Source organism: Pelobates fuscus, chromosome 3, assembly GCF_036172605.1.
Source record: "Pelobates fuscus isolate aPelFus1 chromosome 3, aPelFus1.pri, whole genome shotgun sequence".
In the NCBI taxonomy this organism is placed as follows: domain Eukaryota; kingdom Metazoa; phylum Chordata; class Amphibia; order Anura; family Pelobatidae; genus Pelobates; species Pelobates fuscus.
Genome location: NC_086319.1, coordinates 326,960,200 through 326,985,733, shown reverse-complemented (window position 1 = coordinate 326,985,733; position 25,534 = coordinate 326,960,200). Strand labels below are relative to the sequence as shown.

The following is a 25,534-nucleotide window of genomic DNA, read 5'->3' as shown; positions in this document are numbered from 1 at the left end:
TAAAAAATCAATTTATTGTTATAGTATTTATATTTATTGTATGCTTTGTAATGAAAATTGTGCAGCTCCCAGCAGATCAGTCGTGTAGTTTCGTCCCTGAAAAAAGTAAATGCTTGAAAATATGTGACCATGGAAATATAAATATAAAGACTTCTGTCACTCGTGGTGATTGTGTCACACATTTGGGTGATTGATATACAGCTCTCTCATATAATGCTAGGAGAGAGAAGTACAGTTCTGTCTGTATGTCCCTTGAGAAAGACGCTTGTGCGTGCTGAAACGTTGGAGGGTAGTGTGACACATTTCGCTCAGGTTGGCTATTCTTTGAAATGCAAGTGCTGTTGCTATTGTATTTAGCCTAATCACTTTTTGTCCTTTTTGTGCAATTGGTTTACATATTTTTATGCTTGGAGTCCAAATGATATTGTAACGCGTTGCAGTGGTGTGCATCCTTTAATATTAGAAGTTTACTGTGATTTGGTAGTTGTAGGAGTACTTTGTAAGGATTGTACCTCTAATAAGTATCTCTATTAATAGAGTGCTCTCTAATGCAAATGTTGTGTGGGCTGCAACATTATAACATTGTTATGTCATTAACTATTCTGTGTAATCATTGGATCATTATTTGAGATTTCACAGAAAATATATAGCGGTAGATGCATTACATAATAATTCCAGTTGCAGTTGTATGAGAACTATATATCAATGTGTATCACGGAGATGGGTAATTATTTATATTAAGTTGGGAGTCGACACACTGGATGTGCTCTCCACTACTGTTTCACTGCTTCATCCGGTACCATTGATACACATGGCTATGCGCTATGCTGAGCAGAACAGCCTGTGATAGGGACGAAAATAAATAAAAATAATCAGTGTTTAGTATATATACCCCCAATGAAAACATACATGCATTTAATTATGCATTTGTCAATGGGGTATATCTAAAACTAGCTTTCAAAATATGCAGATCTATTTTCTGCTGCCTTTGCAAGTCCTCCCATTCTTCCCCAGCCCAGACTTTCGGGGGCTGTCCAATCACAGACATTTTCAATGCAACTCAATAAGAAGTCTTTGCAAGGCAGGTGCTCTTGGGAATTGCTTGAGCTTAGCTTTACTGAGCTATAGAAACCAGGTAAAGGACCAGTTGTCTGCTTCACAGGAGGGGGCGGGGGTGTTTTAGGGATCTGGAGTGTCCCTTTAAGGAATTTAGTCCTTTTTTGTGCCAATCATATTAGTTTGCTAAAGACTTGTGTAGACATAGCAATGCATATAACATGGATAATTAAAATTTCCCCTGTTTTATATGACGGTTCTGTCTGTACTACCCTATGTTATTTATTATTTGTTTTGGCTTTTTTATGGTGCATTGTCATTTAAATAATCTGTCTTCAAGTAAATCTATTTTTAAAAAAACAACAACAATTTTTTTAATAAAAACATTTATTCAGAGATGTCTCCTTAGGACTGTCAGCTTGGGTTATTTGAAAGAAAAAAGGAATAGGCTTCTGGCTTATAGAAACAGCGTGAAGTAGAACAGCGAGAGGTTATCAGCCAAAGATGTAATCAGGTTGGAGTTGAACACTTCCAATTAGGAATTGGCTTTAGAACCTTCAAACCATATTTTGGGCATGGTCCAGAGAAATTTCCATGAGGTCATTGGGCGATAATATCCACTAAAGGGCCAAACGAGTTCATATATCCCAGTTCATTGCCTTGATATGCAGACACCATTGTGTCAGAGCTGTGGTCTGTCAGCAGCTTGGGTGTACAGGAAATAAGTTGATGGCTCTCTGGCAACAAATGCATTGTGTGAATACACTTCCCTTGAAGTGGCAGTGGCCCTTTTTATAATTAAACGTTATGAAAGTGAAGCAGATGTAAATTCAGTTGTTACTAAACTGAAAATGTATACACATTCTATTAGAAATATATCTCTGTAGGTGAACATTTGATGAATGTCAAAGTGCCATGAAGCAACAGTTCCTAACTATGAAGCACAGTTACAATATTAGGTCTTTCCCCATCATCTTCTTCTTTTTTTTTTTTTTTTTCTGTTTTGAGAATTCCAGAGAAAAGTGCCCACAAATAGCAGCATTAACACTTGGTGATTCCAGGGCATTCCTGCTTTGGCTGGCCACTTTGTTTGGCATCCTGGCAACCTGGCATACATACTAATTGGCATAACACTACATCACTGGATTAATCCCGTGCTAGGATAAACTAAAACCCAACACGCAGAAAAGACAGATTCATATTACTGGTCATTGGATTGGTCATGCTGAATGCAAATAATACAGCATAAAGGTCAGAAAAACAGAGGTACACAAGATCAATATAACTAGCCATGGTCTGGGATAACAGAGGTAAACTTGGTCAAGACAAGCCGTGGTCAGAATACCACAAAACACTATAGGAATTAAGCGTGCTATTAGATACCTGAAGTAAACAATGACAAGACAAGGTACTCTGTGGAAAGGGTTTAAATAGAACAAGGAAATACGCTATTGGTCAGCGTCATAACTGTGTCATCAAAGTACAGAGTACTGTGTCTCAAGTATGACATGGGACGCAAGCATCAGAGGTAGCATATAATGCCATGGAAGAGCAGCGTCCAGTGTCCATAATAACGCCAGGCCGGGAAATGTGGAAAGATGACGCAAAGAAAGCCGGTACTGTGATAGCTCATCCTGTCTCCCATTGCTCCCTTCCCAGCGGCATACGTGCCTTTGCTGGTAAACACAGCAGTCTTACCTAGATGCCATCATATTTTCTAAGCAGCATGACCTGCAAATGGCTGTAATTACTGCATTTGCTTTCTCTTGGCATCCCTTAAAGAGGCTATAGAAACAGGGATAATTCTAGTCAATTTAAACTATAACGAATTTAGATCTGTTTGGAGTTTGGTCACTTCATTTAAGAGTAAATTTTGTGAATTCCATCACAATTGAAGACCCTTGGGGTTATGAATTGTAAACCATTGACTGGGGAAAGGTTTAGACCAATATAATCAAACTGGAAACATTCTCCAACTCTAGATTTTTTGCCTAAATTTGCAATTATCATGTCAATCTTCCGCAATTCCTAGTTTAGGGAATAATCCCAGCCTGAATTACCCCAAATGGTTTCAAGTTAATTATGCTACATTCAGAGTATCCCAGTTTTCTAAAGGTATTTTTCCATCTGGATAGTCTGTGAACCTTTGTGTTTCTCAATCATATAATCTCCCCAGCATTCTGGATTCTGTAATAACAAACACAGAAGACTAAACATAATTCTCTTTACTGAGACAAATGTTTAAATACTTTGTTGCTGATGGCATTAACAAACCTTGCTACACCAGCATCTTGCTGTTAATGTTACCTTCCTCACTGAGATAGGTGACAACCCTCAGCAACATGGATGTCTCTTACCACACCTTCTGTTCATGTAAATAAACCAATAATTATACAGAAATGACTACGAATGTCACTCGGCTTTTATTCATCTTTTTACTTTAAAGTGGTTCATGTTATCTCATACAAGGTTATTCACTAAAGTGACCATTCAAGGTGAATTCAAGGTGAATTTTAAATTTAAGGTCAAAATAGCCGAACAGGAAAAATTCTCTAAGTCAGCTATGCTTTTAGTTCAGCTACTCTGACCTTAAACTTGAAATTCATTTACAATTCACTTTGAATTATAACTTTAGTTAATGACCCTGCTTGTTGTTAAAAACGTATAGATTTAAAATGTTTTATTCATATTTTTGAGTAAGAGTTCTTGGTCATTCCAGTGCTGTTTGTTATGGCATCGTGGATATTATTAAGTAGTTGTCCTAAAGTTTATATATAATGGTAGAATTTTAACTGTCATCCCAAGGTTATAAGGATAACTGCATTCAAGAAGTTTTTGTGCAGACTGTAAATCCCATCATGCCCAGCCAGGTGACACCTCATTGTTGGGGGGGGGGGGGGGGTAAAAGGAGGGTTATGTGTATACAGCTCTACACTTCGGCTCTTTGGATGAAAAGTTACAGCATGGGCTACACCACTGCTCCACATAATTTAATGATGCAAAGCATTATTATATTATTTAATGGAGCACTCAAACCACCATAACTTGTATAGCACATTGTAGTAGTTATGGTGCTATGAGTCACTGGACATCATCCACTTGTTTTTTGTCTAACCAATGTAGAGCAAAACATAGGGCTCTGCCTGGCAACCACAGACCACTGCTCTGCAGATGAATAATGGAGAAACTACACTTTCACATTATGAAGTGCAAATCCATCCAGTCGTGGATGGCAGTGAGAGACTGAGGGTGCAGCTTTGAGGTTGAAATGTGACATAATATAAGTGCAATTACTTCTTTGCTTAGAACATAATGCTTTTTGCAACAATTGCCTTAATGAGGTAAAATCTGGAAATGACCTAGGCTGACCAATGTTATAAAAATGACATCATGTGAGATAATCCACTGAATTTCCATTACTAATATATGTGTGAAATGTTTATATTTGTACAAAAAAAACCATTAAAAAAATATTGTTTTGTTATCTGTTTTTAACTGCCAAGGTGTCATAAACAACATAACGTCAAATCATTTAACTTCTTAAATTTAAAGGCTAGACGTATTAATAAAATATAACTTATAATGGTTTGGAGAAATATATAATGTGATTAAAATTGTGTCAAGGTTGGAAAGGTTTCTTAAAGGGACACTTTAAACACCATTGCCACTACTGCTTATTGTGATTATGATGAACTAGCATTTAGGTGCCTATGTCACCTCCATTTCCATTCTTCAGTTTTTGAGTGGTTCACAAAAACAGGGTCTCCCGGCACACAACATCCAGCCCATCAACTGCCAAAATTATAATATGGATGTTCTCATTATTATCTATAGACATACACTCAGTCCTGTGCTGATGGCGGCACAGTTTGGAGAGAAAAAACGACGGAATGACACTCAAAGACTGATTGTAGCATAGTCACTTCAATAAACTGTACATGCTATGGTAAAAAAATAAATAAAAAAAAATAAAAAAAAAAGGGTAGAAAATAGTAAGAAATTAGTTACCTCAAAAAAAGTTCAAAAAAGATTTTGGCGGGAAAATTGGGATTCAAAAGTAAAACCTCAAATTTTATGTTTCCTTGTCATATGGACTGGTAACACCACACCACTCTTACACGGCCATAAATTTTACTAAAATATCTAATTGCTGGCTTGGCTTTAAAAAAAAGTAATGCTATTTTTCTTTCTTTCTTAGGCAGCTGTAACAGAAGTGCAGTTTGGTCCAATGAGACTACACCAAGATCAACTTCAGGTACATATTAATGAATATATGTATTTGTATAAAATATAATGGATTTTCATTTCTCAATTTACATCACCATATATAGTTCCAACTCATTTTTGATAGACATAATATGTTTTGAAGTATGATAATTAGTTTATGATCAACTCAAGAAACGATTGGTTTAAGACAGTTTGAATGGATATATATTAACATTATAATAAGCATTTCGACATTGCATTCTAAACTTCAGGATGTGCATTAGACATGCACATATTAGAATCGAGTAGGTTTAAAACTTACAGCAGCCATCTATTTATTAGACAACAGCTGGTACAATAAGTTCACTAGACGTATAATAACTGTCAAAAAGATCTTATAAGAGTAACATTCATACAAAAATATACATGTAGGTATGAGTGTGTATACTATCTGCATGTGTATATATTATATATACACAAACAGATCTCCATACATATGTTAATTCATACTTTCAACACGGAAGCTTTGGAATTCAGAAACGGCAGGCCAGAAGGGTGCACCGAAAGGGGGCGTTGATAAAGTTTACTGATACAATGTATGGCTGGCACCTTCCTAGGGAAGGCCATGCACAGAGTACTGCTAAAACAAGTTCCCTGAATTTACACAGCGTCTGATGCTGTGCTGATTGCAAACATTCCCTGGTTTCTACAGATGCCAGACACCAGGAAACAAATACAAGAAGGTGACAGAGGTACCAATACCTGCACCGATAATGTGTCCCCGTATACCAGCACTGTGTGTCTGCTGAAAATGTGTCCCCCTGTTCCAGCACTATTTGTCTGCAGACAGTGTTCCCCTCTCCTGTTCTAGCACTGTGTGTATCTGTCTTGTGCTGAATTTTCAATTCTTTTTTTTTTCTTTTTTTTTATTGGATTATGATGATTTCATATTTCAGCATCATTTATTGTATTAGAGCTAGAATAGTGTAACTCATTAGACAAAGCAGTTTTCAGCATACTTAGTAATATGTAATTTGCCAATTAAACCTTTCAGTCGCAGGTATTTTTCACACACATTGTTTTGCAAAGTGTTGATCATATCTCTGGCCCTAAATGGGTTAAATGGATTAAACAAATAAATAATATTTTTTAAATTTCTACAGCCATGTTGCTATTTCATGTGAGTTCAATAGATCAGGAGGTGGACTTTGCAGGGAGAAAAGGGGAATCAAATTAGTTTCCAAATTTGCCTTGGCAGCACCTGATGCCCAATGCCATGCTCTGTATTCCAATCCCACCTCATTTCACTATCTCTTTATCCCCACATCTATCCACACCAACCCTTTCTCTCTTTCCCCCTGTCATTTCCTCAGTCCTTGTATTTTTATCTCCATGCTCAAAGAGTATTAAAAACACAGAAGAACCCTACGTTTCGGCGTGACCACACGCCGTCCTCAGGGGTATCAGCACGGCGTGTGGTCACGCCTGAGGACGGTGTGTGGTCACACCGAAACGTAGGGTTCTTCTGTGTTTTTAATACTCTTTGAGCACTTTGCTCTGAGCACCTTTTCATTTATGTTTTTCTAGCATGTGTGTGTAACCTGGGGCTTCAGATGTTATGACAGCATTTAGATTAGAACACCCACGAAGGTGTTTTATAGGAGATAGGTGTAACGGACGTTTCAGCATGAAAGGGGAAAAATCCGTTTAGGCGATAATCCCCTTTTCTATAGACAGGCACAGCTACTGCAGAACACCAAACTCTGATCTGGATACGAAATAACACTCCGAACTGGAACAGCTGAACAAGAAAAGCATACAATCCGCTTACACTCTTGGCAGTCAGCTTACAATCCAATTCCCCCCAAGAACGAGACGACACTTCATTTTGAGGGTTAAGCAGGAACTCAAGACTGGGACACCCAGTCTGGCTTTTATTACCAACAAGTACATACAGGACACTCCCAGGGGGAGGATGAAATTAACCAATCACATGGATGTACCTCCCACACATTTCCTCCCCTTAGATTAACACTTAACACAATTATACTGTACACCTTTTTCCCCAATTCCTGGATGTACCCCAAATACATATGCTACACCTCCAAAACAGGTATCCCCTGATAGCCCTTATTCAGGGGGACAACATATGCAAGAATCAGCCCATTCGGATAAATGGTTCAGGAGTTATGGAACTTTAAAGTATTGACCGACCGCATGGGTAAAGTATCCGAAATCAGTTCCATGCATTTTGGCCCTGCGGTCGGTCACAAACAAGGGAATGAAAACAGACGAATTGCCTGTGTTATAGAGCCTGGAGAGGGTTTGAATGAATTCCCTTGTTTGTGGGGTTCTTTCTACCGAACGGGGGGTCATTCGGTAGTTTCCATACGAATTTCTGGAAGTATGGAGGTCTCAGCGGTGTTTGCCTAGTCAAGTGTCCGATTTCAGTTCCAGACACTCGACGGCAAAACACCGCTGTTCGGTAGTTAAAGATGGCCGCCGCCACGTGTTGGTTTCCTGAATGGCGGCCACCCAGAGGACAAAGACCACACTGCACTGATTGCCAATTACCCGTTTGCAACATTGTTGCAAACGGTAATTGGAGGCACACTTAGTCCTGGGTGGTCTGGTTGTTCGGTAGTTTCCTCAATACAAGGAATGGAGGGATTCTACCGAACAATCAGATAAAGGCTGCATATATATATACCCAGGTTAACTGCATACATAAATACATATACAATATACAGGCAGTACAATAGGATAGGCTTCACAGTCTTAAAGGGACAGTAGTCCCAAAATGTCCATTGCTGATTTTAAAGGGCCAGTAGCAGCAATATAAATTAGTACATGCCCAAATAGAGTCTTTAGAGTGCAATATGTCCAGGGGCCATAGTCAGCGGGCAGGAGGCTAGCAGCCAGGCTTCTCCAGCCCACAGTGGCGAAGTTGGTTTCGCCACAATAAAGGGCCAGTAGCAGCAATATAAATTAGTACATGCCCAAATAGAGTCTTTAGAGTGCAATATGTCCAGGGGCCATAGTCAGCGGGCAGGAGGCTAGCAGCCAGGCTTCTCCAGCCCACAGTGGCGAAGTTGGTTTCGCCACAATAGGGTATTAGCATAGCACTACTGTTTGGTTGGGAGTGTGTGTTTCTCCCTTTCCCTGTTCTCTCCTACTGCTTTGTTACCTGAGTTATGTATGGGGGTACATATTGCCTTCTATCCCCTCTCCGTTTTTTGTGAGGGTTCCTTTTGGCTATTAGGCTCTTGACTAGCCCTGTTCCTACCATACATATTTCTCCCTATATTATTCTGTCCATCACTGATAACCCAGGTTTTTAATAGATTTCAATAAAGGCTTTTTTTATTTTTTGGCAACTACACTACTGTTGAGATTGGACTGGGTATTTACCCTCTGGGCGGTCTTTATATAAGACATCCCTTTTTGGGTTTTTTTCTTCCTTTTTTCTAGTCTATAACCATGTATGAGTGCCAGATACGCATATAAAGACATTTTACTGAGACATGCAAAGTGTAAAATAAATATATATATATATATATATATATTTAAACAAAAACATAACCCCCTCCTTTATATTTTTGTTTTGTTTTTTTAGGTACTTTTAGTATTTGCCAAAGAAGATAGCCAGAGCAATGGATTCTGTTGGGCGTGTGAGAAAGCAGGCTTTAAGTATAACATTGCCAGAACGCCAGAAACGGCTTTGGAAAGCTTTTTAGATAAACATCATCAAATTATCATTATCGATCATAGAAATTCACGAAATTTTGATGCAGAAGCTCTATGCAGGTAAGAAATATTCAATTAACTTAACCAATCCAACATTTTGCATAGTAATTACTGAGATATATTAATCCGCAAACAACAGGCAAACAATACAATACAACAATGTCCATGTGAATTATATCCAAAACGTCAAATCAAGCAAAAATAAAAAGTTCTATTCACATGCAGGGTTATTCACTAAATGGTGTATTGTCATGAATTCAATGTGAATGTCAAAGTTTAGGCTCAGTTTAGCTGGTTTTGTTTTGGCTATTTTGGCCTAGAATTAGAGATTAAATCTTTTGACGATCACTCAGTATAGTAAAATATAAAGTATAAAGAATAGAAATGAATCATTGATTCAACTAACCAACACTAAACAGTGAATTATGACAATGTAAAAGCCTAAATTGCACAACATATACCAATATAGCCCAGTTGATAATAAAGTGACAAATGTTTTCCAAGTGGCCAGGCTTGCCTTACTTCTGAAAATTCCAAATGTACTTTTCAATTCCCACAATCAGCTGTTTAGTTAATTCATTTTGCTTTTCTGAGTAGAAAACTTTACACATAATGTAGTGTTTATACTCTTATACAATCAATTCCATTGATTCATTCATTACAGTTTACCAAATAATTAGTGTAACATTTTAATTACATTATTTTTATTATAATTATTGTCATTTATGTAGTGCCAACATATTCTGCAGTGCTTTACAATATAATAAAGCTGGAAATTTAACAGTAAACGAGACAATTACAAAATATTACAGGAACAATAGTTTGATGAGGAACCTGCTCAAACCAGCTTATAGTCTATAGGAGGTGGGTTATAAAAACACAATAGGAAAGGTGTCAATGGAGATAGCAATAAGGGCGGAAAAGTAGCACAACACAAAGGTGATAGTGGATTAATGAGAGAGCAAGAGACAGGTTCATGAAATAGAAGTCACTCTGGGAGGCCAGAAACATTTCTAAAGAGATGGGTTTTGAAGGACTTCTTAAATGATTGAAGACTAGGGGGGAGCCAAGTTGTTCCAATGGAAGCGCGAGTTACCAGTAGGGGTATGAGCAGCAGACAGGAGAAGGTCACCGGCTCATTGTGCAATGCATCCTTGGACTATAGCCAGCCTTTCAGGTGTGAAACCTTTGCGACTGCTTAGGGTGCATGCGTAGAGGATAGAACACAGTGGGATCTTGGGGAGACAAATACAATGAGAATTGGGAGGCCAACGTATGAGGTGTACGGGAAGAGATGAACAGCCTTGTTTGAACTTCACATGATATTCCATGATGATGAGACAGTCCTCAATACATAACGCATTGATTAAGGATCCAGGACCAAAAACGTTTGTATCCAATATATGTCCTTCAGTAAATGCATGTAGCACTTTTGTGCACTTTTTGATTTTTGGTGGGACATTACAGCAATTCCACTTTACAATTATCCATTGAGTATAATCTTTAAAGTTATTTATGCACTTCATTCCACATGATGCTCATGCTCAGGCACCCCATAAGCTTGGTTGCAATTAACAAACATGCAGTGCTTAAAGTTTAAACACACATACTGACAATGCGCACAGAAAACACACAGAAACACCAACATACACACACAGGAATACCAATATACAAATGTGCTTACACTGTACATATACATGAAAATTGTATACATACAGTTGTAATCAAAATTATTCAACCCCCGATCAGATTTATTGCCAAAATGTACAGGCTTTCAGCTGTTTACAATGAAAAAATCAAACACAATCAATTGAAATAGCTCAACACAACAAATGCTTTAAGTGGTTTCCAAAAATTCAACTGAAAATGCAACTTATAAGGACTTCTCAAGCCTCAAAATTGTTCAACCCCCTGAATAGAATCCCTCACAACAGCACACATATGCAAAACAGGTGTTGTCTCAAGCACACCTGATGCAACTAATCAAGGGCTTCATTAGTTGCATGTTAGAAATATGGCCAAATCAAAAGACTGGTCCACAAAGTTATGATGATTTAGAAGAGATCATCGCCCTTCACAAACAAGGAACAGGATACAAAAAAGATAGGCACTGAATGTTCCTAGAGACACTGTTGGAAGCATAGTTCGCAAGTTCAAAGTTGAAGGAACAGTGGCTGCAGTACCTAGACAGGCAGAAAAAGGAAGCTATCAATGGCTGCAAACGGATTTCTTAAAAGGCAGCATATGAAAAACCCTCGAGTGACTGCAAAAGACCTGCATCCACACTTGGTGGGAGCAGGCACTGAGGTTTCAGTGAGCACAATAAGGCGCGTACAAAACGCAGAAGGTTTCCATGCCAGAACTCCAAGAAATACACCACTACTGACACAAAAGCGCCAAAAAAGTTGACTCCAATATGTACAAATGCAGTATGTAGAGTTTACATGCTGGAGGATTTCTCAATGGATAATAACTTGAGTCACGCAGCATTGGAATTCTACGTATTGCACATTTTATGTGCTTCTCATAAGTATATTTATGTAATATGTTTAAAAAAGCAACACACTGGATCTGGCAGCCATGTGTATTTGTCAGAGAATTAAACATAGAAACATAGAATGTGACGGCAGATAAGAACCATTCGGCCCATCTAGTCTGCCCAATTTTCTAAATACTTTCATTAGTCCCTGGCCTTATCTTATGGTTAGGCTAGCCTTATGCCTATCCCACGCATGCTTAAACTCCTTTACTGTACTTTAACCTCTACCACTTCAGCTGGAAGGCTATTCCATGCATCCACTACCCTCTCAGTAAAGTAATACTTCCTGATATTATTTTTAAACCTTTGCTCCTCTAATTTAAGACTATGTCCTCTTGTTGTGGTAGTTTTTCTTCTTTTAAATATAGTCTCCTCCTTTACTGTGTTGATTCCCTTTATGTATTTAAATGTTTCTATCATATCCCCCCTGTCTTGTCTTTCCTCCAAGCTATACATGTTAAGATCCTTTAACCTTTCCTGGTAAGTTTTATCTTGCAATCCATGAACCAGTTTAGTAGCCCTTCTTTGAACTCTCTCTAAGGTATCAATATCCTTCTGAAGATACGGTCTCCAGTACTGCGTACAATACTCCAAGTGAGGTCTCACCAGTGTTCTGTACAGTGGCATGAGCACTTCCCTCTTTCTACTGCTAATACCTCTCCCTATACAACCAAGCATTCTGCTAGCATTTCCTGCTGCTCTGTTACATTGTCTGCCTACCTTTAAGTCATCAGAAATAATCACCCCTAAATCCCTTTCCTCAGATGTTGAGGTTAGGACTGTATCAAATATTCTGTACTCTGCCCTTGGGTTTTTACGTCCAAGATGCATTATCTTGCACTTATCCACATTAAATGTCAGTTGCCACAACTCTGACCATTTTTCTAGTTTACCTAAATCATTAGCCATTTGGCTTATCCCTCCTGGAACATCAACCCTCAGTGGCGGCTCTAGACTCGGCAAGGCCTTAGGCGAAATTCATACATGAGGCCCCCACTAACACCATTATTGGAAAAAAATTGCAGTTGACTTGTGTGTGTATAAGAAGCTGTAGATATATTGAAGGGGAAGCTTGCAGTACTGGATATAGAGAACTAGTCTTTGTATACATTGTTGCATTGTCTACCCGTGTGTGCCTGAGAGTGTGTGTCTGGCAGTGAGTATCTTTGTATATGTATGTATGTTTCCCTGAGCATGTGTATGTTTGTGTACTGCCTGTGGCCTTTGGCATTAAGTTTATGGCGACGCTATGTTTTATGACAGTGTGTAGAATGATTGCCTTTAGGGGTTACAGGGTGAGTAAAGGAGTAACTGTGGCAGGGTGAGTGTAAAAGAGCAGGAGGGTGCCAGAGTGCGCAGAGTGGTGCCCGTGTGTTTAGAAGGAGCGATAGTGTGTATGGAGGTAGGTGACAGTGTGTGTGGAGAGAGGTGACAGTGTGTGTGGAGAGAGGTGACAGTGTGTGTGGAGAGAGGTGACAGTGTGTGTGGAGAGAGGTGACAGAGTGCGTGGAGAGAGGTGACAGAGTGTAGGGAGGTGGCATAGTGTGAGGGGGTGACAGAGTAAGAAGGGGGTGGCATTAGTGTGAGAGTGTTACATTAGTGTAAGGGGTGTGATAGAGTAAGAGGGGATGACATTAGTATGAGAGGGTTACATTCGTGTAAGGGGTGTAACAGAGTAAGAGGGGAGAGACAGAGGGGGTGACAGAGTGAGAGGGAGGGTGACAGCATGAGAGGGAGGGTGACAGAGAGAGAGGGGACGACAGAGTAAGAGGGGGCGACAGGGTAAGAGGGGGCGACAGGGTAAGAGGGGGCGACAGGCTAAGAGGGGGCGACAGACTAAGAGGGGGCGACAGGCTAAGAGGGGGCGACAGGCTAAGAGGGGGCGACAGGCTAAGAGGGGGCGACAGGCTAAGAGGGGGCGACAGGCTAAGAGGGGGGCGACAGGGTAAGAGGGGGCGACAGGGTAAGAGGGGGGCGACAGGGTAAGAGGGGGCGACAGGGTAAGAGGGGGCGACAGGGTAAGAGGGGGGCGACAGGGTAAGAGGGGGGAGACCTAGTGTGTGAGGGGGGAGACCTAGTGTGTGAGGGGGGAGACCTAGTGTGTGAGGGGCTGACATAGTGTGTGAGGGGCTGACATAGTGTGAGGGGGGCTGACATAGTGTGAGAGGGGGTGACATAGTGTGAGAGGGGGTGACAGTGTTAGAGGGGGTGACAGTGTTAGAGGGGGTGACAGTGTTAGAGGGGGTGACAGGGTGAGAGGGGGTGACAGGGTGAGAGGGGGTGACAGGGGGTGACAGGGTGAGGTGGGGAGTGACAGGGTAAGGTGACAGAGTAAGGTGGGTGACAGTGTGGGGGGTCACAGGGTGGGTGACAGAGCAAGAGGTGGGGTGACAGGTGAGGTGGCAGAGTGAGAGGTGGGGTGACAGTTGAGGTGGCAGAGTGAGAGGGGGTGACAGGTGGGGTGGCAGGGTGAGATATGGGGTGAGAGGGGGATGACAGGTGGGGTGGCAGGGTGACAGGGACTGACAGGTGGGGTGGCAGCGTGAGAGGGGGGTGACATGGTGAAAGGGGGTGACAGGTGGGGTGGCAGGGTGAGATGGGGGTGACAGGTGGGGTGGCGGGGTGACAGGTGGGGTGGCAGCGTGAGAGGGGGTGACAGGTGGGGTGGCAGCGTGAGATGGGGTGACAGGTGGGGTGGCAGGGTGACGGGGTGACAGGTGGGGTAGCAGTGTGAGAGAGGGGTGACAGGGTGAAGTGGCAGGGTGAGGGGGTGACAGGGTGAAGTGGCAGGGTGAGGGGGTGACAGGTGGGGTGGCAGGGTGAGAAGGTGGTGAGAAGTGGGGTGGCAGGGTGAGGGGGGTGACAGCGTGAGGGGGGTGACAGGGTGAGGGGGGTGACAGGGTGAGATGGGGTGAGGGGGGGTAACAGGGTGAGGGGGGTAACAGGGTGAGATGGGGTGAGGGGGGTAACAGGGTGAGATGGGGTGAGGGGGTAACAGGGTGAGATGGGGTGAGGGGGGTAACAGGGTGAGATGGGGTGGGGGTGACAGGGTGAGATGGGGTGAGGGGGGGTGACAGGGTGAGATGGGGTGAGGGGGGGTGACAGGGTGAGATGGGGTGGGGGGGTGACTTTGTGAGATGGGGTGAGGGGGTGACAGGGTGAGATGGGGTGAGGGGGGGTGAGATGGGGTGAGGGGGGGTGAGATGGGGTGAGGGGGTTGACAGGGTGAGATGTGGTGAGGGGGGGTGAGATGGGGTGGGGGGGGTGACAGGGTGAGATGGGGTGAGGGGGGGTGACAGGGTGAGATGGGGTGAGGGGGGGTGAGATGGGGCGGGGGGGGTGACGGGGTGAGATGGGGTGAGGGGGGGTGAGGTCAAAATTTTTCCATGGTGGTCCGGTGGGGTCAATCTGTCCTGGATGGCTCCCTGGTGGTCTAGTGGGCTTTCCGGTCTGCAGCTCCGCCGGATGCAGAGCTGCAGACCACATGGGCAAAGTCTCGCGATCTCCATTCAGAGCGTTGCCGTGGTAACCCGCGGCAACGCTCTGATTGGCTGGAGATCGCGAGACCTCAGTCTGCAGCTCACACCCGGCGGAGCTGCAGACTGAGGCTGGCTCTCTCCCCGGGTGGCCTGACAGGAGGGGCCTCGCACCCGGCGGCATACCGGGCAAGCCGCCGGGCCCCCTCCTGTGTCGGGTCCTCGGTCATAGACTGAGAACCCGACATGTCAGTCTGCCCTCATGCGATTATTTCTAATCGCCTAATTAGAGAGCCGCCTCTGTCAACCCTGCTACATATCTTAGTATCATCAGCAAAAAGACATACCTTACCATCAAGACCTTCTGCAATATCACTAATAAAAATATTAAAGAGAATGGGTCCAAGTACAGATCCCTGAGGTACCCCACTGGTGACAAGCCCAAGCTTCGAATATACTCCATTGACTACAACCCTCTGTTGCCTGTCACTCAGCCACTGCCTCACCCATTCAACAATATTGGAAATATTGTATCCAAACTTAAAGATTGCAGTTTATTGATAAGCCTATGTGCAACAGTGTCAAAAGCCTTACTGAAATCTAGGTAAGCAATGTCTACTGCACCACCCTGATCTATAATTTTAGTTACCCAATCAAAAAAATCAATAAGATTAGTTTGGCATGATCTCCCTGAAGTAAACCCATGTTGTCTCTGATCTTGAAATCCATGTGTTTTTAGATGTTCAACAATCTTATCCTTTAACATGGTTTCCATCACTTTCCCCACTACTGAAGTAAGGCTTACTGGCCTATAGTTGCCCGACTCCTCCCTATTACCTTTCTTGTGAATGGGCACAACATTCGCCAACTTCCAATCTTCTGGGACTACTCCTGTGAACAATGATTGGTTAAATAAATCTGTTTCAAGAATTCTCAAGAATTCCTTGAGAAGAATATGGTTATTAGCAAAAATCAGCACGGTTTTATGCAGCACAGGTCATGTCAAACTAACTTGATTGCATTCTACGAAGAAGTAAGTAGAAGTATAGATCAGGGTATGCAGTGGATGTGATCTATTTGGATTTTGCCAAGGCATTTGATACAGTTCCACACAAAAGATTAGTGTTCAAACTCAAGGAAATCGGTCTCGATGAAAATGCTTGTTCTTGGGTAGAACATTGGCTTAAAAACAGAATACAAAGAGTTGTCGTTAATGGTAAATTTTCAAGCTGGACAGAGGTGGCAAGTGGTGTCCCTCAGGGGTCTGTTCTGGGACCCCTTCTATTTAACATTTTTATAAATGATCTTGAAGACAGCATTGAAAGTCATGTTTCAGTGTTTGCAGATGACACAAAACTTTGTAAAATAATACAATGTGAGCAAGATATTACTTTGCTTCAGAAGGATTTAGATAGACTGGAGGACTGGGCACTCAAATGGCAGATGAAATTTAATGTTGAAAAATGCAAAGTTATGCACTTCGGCGTAAAGAATACACAAGCAACATATACCCTTAATGGAAGCGAATTAGGGATAACAACACACGAAAAGGACTTGGGAATTGTTATAGACAACAAACTATGCAACAATGTGCAATGTCAATCAGCAGTGGCCAAGGCCAGTAAGGTATTGTCATGCATGAAAAAGGGCATTCATTCTCGGGACGAGAATATCATTTTGCCTCTCTATAAATCACTGGTAAGACCACATATTGAATATGCTGTGCAATTTTGGGCACCTGTTCTAAAGAAGGATATCATGGCACTAGAAAAAGTGCAGAGGCGGGCTACAAAATTAATAAAAGGAATGGAACATATCAGCTATGAAGAAAGGTTAACAAATTTAAACCTATTTAGTTTAGAAAAACGTCGCCTGAGAGGGGATATGATAACATTATACAAATATATTCGGGGCCAATACAAACCATTGTGTGGAAATCTATTCACAAACTGGACTTTACATAGGACACGAGGCCATGTGTTTAGACTGGAAGAAAGAAGATTTCGTCTAAGGCAAAGGAAAGGTTTTTTTACTGTAAGAACAATCAGGATGTGGAATTCTCTGCCTGAAGAAGTGGTTTTATCAGAGTCCATACAGATGTTCAAACAGCTACTAGATGCATACTTGCAAAGACAGAATATTCAAGGATATAATCTTTCAATGTAGGGTAATAACTGCTTGATTCAAGGATAAATCTGACTGCCATTCTGGGGTCAAGAAGGAATTTTTTGTCCTAGCTTGTTGCAAAATTGTGCTTCAAACTGTTTGTTTTTTTTTCTTTTGGATCAATAGCAAAAAACAGGTGTGAGGAAGGCTGAACTTGATGGACGCAAGTCTCTTTTCAGCTATCTAACTATGTAACTATGTAACTATGTAACTATGTTAATGGTTTTGCTAGTACACCAATAAGCTATTTTAATAGCTTTGGGTGTATTCCATCAGGTCCCATTGACTTATTTGTCTTTACTTTTGACAGTTGAAATAGAACCTATTCCTCTGTAAACTCACGTGTAATAAATAACTAATTTATCCTTTTTCTTAACTGAGGTCCCTCTCCTTCATTTTCATCTGTAAATACCGAACAAAAATATTCATTGAGGCAGTCAGCTAGACATTTATCCTCTTCTACATACCTTCCTTCTTTTGTTTTTAATCTAACTAATCCTTGTTTTACTTTTCTTTTCTAGTTTATGTATCTAAAAAAAGTTTTGTCTCCCTTTTTTTACTGACTGTGCTATTTTATCTTCTGTGTGTGATTTGGAAGCTCTTATAACTTGCTTAGCCTCTTTCAGCCTAATCTTATAGGTCATTCTGTCTTCCTCACTCTGTTTTTTTTTATAATTACTAAATGCTAACTTTTTGTTTTTTACTATTTTGGCCACATCTGCGGAGTACCACAGTGGTTTCTTGAATTTTTTGCTTTTACTGACAAGCCTAATGCAATTTTCTGTTGCCTTCAGTAGTGCAACTTTTAAATAATCCCATTTCTCTTGGACGCCATTTAAATTGCTCCAGTCTGATAATGACTCCTTAACACATATTCTAATTTTAGAAAAGTCTGTTTTTCTAAAGTCTAAAACTTTTGTTTTTGTGTGGTGTGACTCAGTCACTGTTCTTATATTAAACCACACTGACTGATGATCACTGGATCCTAAACTTTCACCTACAGTAATATCGGATACCAAAGTTTTAGTTCTACAACAACTTTTGTTGTTGACTGGTTTATAGGTTAAATAGATATTGCTTTCTTCACTAAACCATTAAAAACAGGAGGGGACTGAAACATAAATAGCATATTTTAGGACAACATAGGTGAGCTTTAAAAAGTGAGTAAACCCATTGGATTTTATAATCACTTATTGTAGCCCTATTGTTAGTTTGTAAAGCTATATGTTGATATGCCTGTGCAAGTACATTCTCATTCAATGTATTCAATAAATATAGGTACTTTTCAATAAAGAAATTAAAGTGCTTCAATAAAAGTACTTTTCAATAAACAAACAAAGGTACTTCAATAAATGTACTTTTTACATCCAAAAGCGCTAATATTTCTGAATTGCATATAATTAATTAATTGTTGCAAAATATACATTTACTAACACTTGCACAAATATGTCCTAACTCCTAGAAACACACCTTTATTTTGCTCCAGAACTGCCCTCTGTTACTAGTGAATATCCTCTCCCAGTACAAACGTCCTTATTAGTGCTGAGCATTGTCCAATCAAATGCTTCTCAGAGAAAAGCATTGTGGACAAATCTCCAGTCCGACTCTTCACATAGAAGGGAGTGTTTTAGTGAGATTTAGGGATTCATAGTTTGGCTTAATAAGCAAGTCATTTTTTTCCTCTGAGCTTTGCACCTAGGAAGGAAAGAGGTCAAAAACTATCATCACATTATTTTTCTTTCCTTATTAACGATTTAGTTACATTGCCTCAGAGTCAGGTGGCAGGAACTCTGTTCAAAAATTGATACATTCACTTTCATGTTTGCTCTCAGTTTTGTCTGCACCATTTTCTTATGTGTAGAAGTGTTAGACGTGTTACTGCACTATTATTAGAAGTTATATAACGCCAACTTATTCCGCAGCGTTTTACAATATTATAAAAAGGGGGGAAATGATCAATTAATGAGACAATTACGAAATGTTACAGGAACAATAACTTGATGAGGACCCTGCTCCACCGAGTTTACAATCAACAGGAGACTTTGTTCCTCATTTTATGTGATGCACGTTTGTTTAATCCTCTTTAGATTTTTTGCTCTTTTTTATTCCTGGTGATTTTACCATTGATTCCATTTACAAAATAAATAATATCACAAAGGAAAAAAGACATTTACGATTTGAAGGATTATATTTATTCATTAAACAAAAAGGAAAGCTGCGTCCCTGATTTAGAGAATCCGCCACTTTTAAGACAAATAGGCGCACCTTTGCAAATCTGTTTTTTGATACATTGGAATCAACAACATTTGAGAGAGTACATGAGTGCAAATTAGAAAAGCACCCAAAAAGTCACTGCAACACTTTTTAAACATATACCCCTCCGAGGATCGTATGTGGTGTGCGCAGACACAATGCAAGTATTGCTGAAAACAGATATTCCAGCTGGCTGTTTAATAGCAAAGAGAGAAGGCCATAGACAGAAAAAAAACAGCTATTTATCTGCAGAATAAAACATTTGGTTTTAAAACAAAGAAAGTTTGTAGGGACAGGTTCTTCGCACCAAAACCACTTCAGTAAAAGAAAAAGCGTATGATGCTTAGAATAAGCCTTTCATACTGCCAAAAATAAAACTGCTGGAATATGTTTAGCGCTGGAAATATTTTGTTTATTTATAAATTATCTCCATTTTCTCTAGCCTTTTGCATCCTGGCATTTTCTTTGCAGGAAACTTGTGCACCTGAAGTGTGGTTTCCTAGCGTGGTTTTATCATGGATGTGAAGTGTCACTTATATGAAAGCATATTAAGGTTCTTTCCGTTGGGGTTTCAATTGACACACAGTAAAGTTATTAGTTTGTGTTCTTGCTTTCCTCAGTAACTTGCCCCCACCCCACTTATGTTAGACACTTCCCGTTAGTTGCTGTCAAGTCACGTAGCCAATAGGAAGTGCTGCCTTTGATGGGGAAATAAGAGGATAGCATTTGCTACACTAAAGAATAAGCTTAAATACATATTGCCTCGTCTTCTCACTCAATTAAAGTCACTTCTTTTGTTCATTGTTTCAAGTTACAAACATCAGTGCAGCCTTGGGTAATGCAGTAAATGATCTAATCACTCATTCTGAAGCTTAATATCCTGTATTCACATGGGAGGGCATTCACTACAGTGTGAACTATTACGAATTCAACTTAAATTGCATTTAAAATTGTAGGCCAAAAAAGCCAAACCGAAAATGTAGCTGGTTTGGAGAATTTTTTTTTTGAATTTGACAATTTTTATTTTGCTATAAAGAGGGAGGAGGGGGTGGGTACAGAAGGCACAGGGAGGTTAGATAAAGGTTATATAGATTGTCACAAGAGTTATCACGGTCACAATGTGGATTCGAGGTGATGCAATATGCGTACAACATTCATGGTGCCACAGCATCTTAACTCTAACGTGCAATCGTGGGTCTCGTTTATTTACATCGGGTCGGACGTGGCTTGAGTGTACGAATCAACATTATTTGCGTGGTAGGTAGTCTTTAAATGGAGGGTAAGGGGGGAACTGGCTAGGATAGGGTGGTGAGTGTGTATGTCATGTGGGTTGGTATGCGATATATGTGTATTGGGTTGTATATGGGGTGTAGATGTGTAAGTGTGTAGGTGCGGGCCAGTGGGCTATGTATTTCCTCCAGTCGGGGAGGTACGGTATGTTCCTTGATTCAGGTAGTGTTTTATTGGCAATTCAGCACGGTTTGCTTCTATCCCATACGTCCCATGCCACAGTCCAATAGGGGTTGGTTTGTGTTGATTTCCTTGCTATGGTTTCATAAGTTTTAGTGGTTTATATAGCTGTGATGCACTGGTTGATCGTAGGGGCAGTGGTTTGTTTCCATTTCCTACTTATGGCGGTGAGGGCTGCTATACAGATGTGGTATAACAAATATCTAGTATGTGTGTGAGGCGTTCGGGGGAGTAGTAGTAGCAGGAACGTTTCAGGTAGCAGGGTGATGTGCGTTTGGATGCAGCATATCGCTAGGTCTAGGACCTGTGACCAGAACTGTTTCAATAGTGGGCATTGCCACCATATGTGTAGCAAGGTGCCTCGGTCTCCCTGGCATCGCAAGCAGGTGTCTGGCATGTTCGGATAGCTATGTTTAAGTCTCGTGGGAACAAGATACCACCGGTATAGTAGTTTACGGGAGAGTTCTGTGTGGGATGTGCAGAGGGTTAGCTTTTTATTGGCACGAAAGATGTCAGTCCATTGGTCGTTTGTGAGCTTGTGCCCTATGTCTTGTTCCCATGCCACTCTAAAGGAAGGAGGTTTTGCCTGGGTGTTCGTTTTTTCAGAAGTGTAGATTGTCGATATAAGTTTCATTGCCGGTTTCGTTTTAGCGCATATCTCTGTCAGTTTGAGCCAGTGTGGGTCAGGTGAACGAACGGTTTGATGCGGTTTATGGAGGTTTATCCATGATTGTAGCTGGATGTAGGAGAAGGTCGCCGTCGTTGGCATTTTTAATTCTTCACATAGGTCAGTGAGTTGTTTGAGGCCGTCGCCCTGCAGCACTTGCGACAGTGTGAAAATTCCTTGTCTTTGCCAGAACTTGTGGTTAAAATCTGGAATAAGGTGTCGGATCGCTTCTATTGGGGTCGCTGGTGACAGAGATGTTGTTGTCCCCTTCTTTTTGCGGTAGTCGTCCCATACGGAGAGGGTCAGTGTGGTTGTCGGTAGCATTTCCGACGCTTTAGGTCTGTGGGTCAGCGGTAGCCACGCCATAGTGGGGAGTGAGAGACCTCTGGCACCATGTTTCTCCAATTCGACATGGGGGTCGTACGGTGAGATGCTGCAATAAGTGGGGCAATCTGCGCCGCTCTGTAATATCCTTTCACATCCGGCAAGCCCATCCCCCCTTGGTCACAAGCTTTAAACATCGTGGTTAGTGCCACTCTCGTTTTTTTATAGTCCCATAGATAATCGTTTATGGTACATTGCAGATCCTTAAAATATTTACTGGAGAGCTTGAGTGGGAGCGTACGGAACAAGTATTGAATTTTTGGTAGAATAACCATTTTTACTGAAGCTATCCGGCCTGTCCAGGATATATATTTGCCCCCCCAACTGTGCAGCAGAGTTCTGATTTCCGTGAGGAGTTTGACATAATTAGCTTTGTAGAGTGAGTTCGTGGATGGTGTAAAGAGGATACCTAAGAATTTGATGTGATCACTCCTCCAGTCGTAGTGAAAGTTAGCTTTGAGGGTTGACATTTTTTGGTTTGGGACGTTAATGCCTAGGGCGAGTGTTTTTGAGATATTCAGTTTGTAGTAAGAACAGGCACTAAATTGGGAGAGAATTTGGTGGAAGTTGGGCAGGGATATATGCGGTTGTTCCAAGGTGAGTAGGATATCATCTGCAAAGAGGGATAGTTTATATTCTCGATTCTTGGTCTTAATTCCATGTATATTGGGGTTGTCTCTTATCAATTGGGTAAGGGGTTCCAGTGCTAGAATATAGAGAAGTGGGGAGAGGGGGCAGCCCTGTCTGGAGCCATTAGAGATGTGAAATGGTTTTGATATGAAGCCCCCATTCACAACCTTGGCTGTCGGTGAGGAGTAAAGTGCTGTGACAAGTGATAGAAATTGCGGGGGTAATTCGAATTGCCATTAAGAAAGGCCAATGAAGCCTGTCAAAGGTGTTCTCAGCGTCCAGAGATAATAGGACGCTAGGGGTTTTATTCCGTTGTATCTCGTAAAGTAGATCTAGGGTTTTCCTTGTGCCGTCAGCCCCCTGCCTGCCTCCCACAAATCCCACCTGGTCTTCCTGTATCAGTGAAGGTATTATATGTGCTAATCTATTGGAGAAGATCTTTGCTATGACTTTTACATCTGTGTTCAGTAGGGAGATGGGGCAGAGATTCTGGCATCTATTGGGGGGTTTCCCTGGCTTGGGGAGAGTGGCAACATGGGCCGTTAACATCTTGTTTGGCAGTTGTCCCGTCTGTATGGCATGATGGTATACCCTTTGTAGGTAGGGGGCTAAGAGTGGTGCAAATTGTTTGTAATAAGCGTTGGTCATGCCGTCTGGGCCTGGTGATTTCCCAGGAGGCAAGGAGCTAATGGTGTCTAATATTTCCTGTGTGGTGACCTGAAGTTGTATGACATTTTTTTGTGTGTTAGTAAGAGTGGGAAGCTGCATCTTCGCAAGAAATTCTTCAATTTCTGTTGGGGTTGGTTGGTGTAGTGTAGGGTCTGTGTGGAGGTTGTATAGGGAGTGATAATAGTCGGCAGTGCTATTGTTGATGTCTTGCGGGTTATGTATTTTTTCGCCCGAGGCAGTAATCAAGTGTGGGATTTTAGAGTTTGACTGTTGTTTTTTAAGCAGAGTGGCCAGGTGTTTCCCTGCCCTGTTACCTTGGGTGTACGTTCTTAATTTCAGTTTGGTAAGGATGTGGGCCGTTTTTTCCAAAGAGAGTGCGTTGAGTTGATTGGTGATGGCCTGTATTTCCTCAGCGTGAGCAGTGGAGGGGTTTAGGAGGTGAGTCGCAGTGGTATCTCTCAATCTGCGTAGTAGTTCTGTGTGGTGTTTTTCTCGCATACGCTTCAGGTAAGATGCACGGCTTATTAGTAGGCCTCTCATAACTGTTTTATGGGCTTGCCATATCGAGAAGATGGAGGCGTCCGAGTTGTCATTCGTCACAAAAACGTTTTGTAGGTTTGTCGCCAGCATCGCTGTAAATGATTGATCGTATAGTAGTGAGTCATTGAGGCGCCATGGCGGCTTACCTCGGTGCTAGTAGGTGGAGTGTAAAGTCATTGTTATTGGGGCATGATCAGACCACACTATATTGCCGATGGAACAGTCCTCTATGTGTGGGAGCAGCGTACCTGAGGCAAGGATGTGGTCTATTCTGGAGTATGTCTTGTGTACGTGTGAGAAGAACGTATATTCTCTTTCTGAGGGGTGTTTTGTTCTCCATACGTCATATAGACGGTTTTCATGGATAAGTTTTGTGAATGCTTTAGTGTGTGGCCTGAGAGTATGATGTCTTGCCGACGTGTTTGGGATGGTTGAGTCCATACGAGTGTCCATAGTGTGGTTATAATCACCACATATGATCATGGGGTCGTTCACATCTTCAGGTAGTTTATGGAGGACTTTATGTAAGAAGTTACGTTGTTGGTCATTTGGGCTGTAGAGGCATACTATGACATATGGGTGCTGATTGATCCTACAGTGTAGAATTATATATCGACCTTAGTTATCTCTTTTAACCCGGAGTGTTTCCACGGTCAGAGAGTTGTGTAGCAGTATGGATACTCCTCTGGATTTGGAGGTGTGGGTAGCGTGAAATTGTATGGGGTATTCTCTGAGGGCGAAGGTTGGGACTCTAGTGGATACAAAGTTCGTTTCTTGTATGCAGACTACGTCCGCTTTAGTTCGTTGAATGTCGTTGAGGAGCATACGTTGTTTATGCGGCGTGTTGAGGCCCTTGGTGTTGTGTGAGTATATGAGCATGTTCGTTGGTATGTGTTATGGGGCGTAGGGGAGCCGTCGGAGTTCTGTGCAACTCGGGCTGGCTTGTCTATGAATTGCTGTGTTGGTAGGTGAGGGCAAGGTGTTGTGGGGAGGTGGGAAGGGGCTAGTATAGGTGAGGATAATATGTACAGGACCTAGTGGTCTGGTACGCTAGTCGTACCAAGGGGTAGAAGATACGTGGCTAAGTGGGCTCCAATATATGTATTAAGGTAGAGCTGAAACTTCGTATATGAGGTTGGCAAACAGTAAAGCAGAATAACATGAACATATAACGGTTAACATTGAGTACAGAAGGCAAACAAATATCATTGCTTTACCTGGCGCTATGGGGTCGAGTTGCCCTAAGTTACACTGTATTAAGGGAGATTAAACCTTCCCACGGACTGCGTGAGTGTACCCATGTATGGGTTACCTGCTCGGGGGTGTGCGTCTCGGATGGCCCCCAGGTGGAGCGGCAATTGCGCTCACTGATGGGGACGTCGGTGGGCAGATAGTGCCTGCGGGAGGCGGGGGTGCGGGGTGAGCCTTAAAAGCCCTCGGGTTATTCCAGGTGATGGCCTGGTTCTTCAAGGAGGCTCTAAATATCCACCCTAGGGGGTGGCAGGGGGCGGCATGCCTGTAGTTGTGGTGGCAGTTAATGGTATAACCTTGGGTACGCCTGTAGGCATTACATTACGTGGCACATAAGCCTGTGGTACCTGGAACTATACAGCACGATATATGACCGGTGCCATGCATTCGTATATAGTGTGTCACACTGAACTGTGTGTGCCAACTCTACTGCCTGAGGATAGTTTACCCATATGCACGGATGAACAATACAAAATTCTT

At 41.9% G+C, this 25,534-nt stretch overlaps 1 protein-coding gene across 3 annotated transcripts in view; it reads left to right on the top strand.

Moving 5' to 3' along the window:
* Positions 1 to 25,534, top strand: part of PDE8A (phosphodiesterase 8A) — a 311,048-nt gene that overhangs the window by 203,189 nt on the left and 82,325 nt on the right. For all 3 annotated transcript variants that reach the window (XM_063448997.1, XM_063448996.1, XM_063448995.1), the window contains exons 2-3: positions 5,255 to 5,311; positions 8,879 to 9,069. In XM_063448997.1, coding sequence (XP_063305067.1) covers positions 5,255 to 5,311; positions 8,879 to 9,069 — 248 coding nt within the window. The remainder of the gene's footprint in view (positions 1 to 5,254; positions 5,312 to 8,878; positions 9,070 to 25,534) is intronic.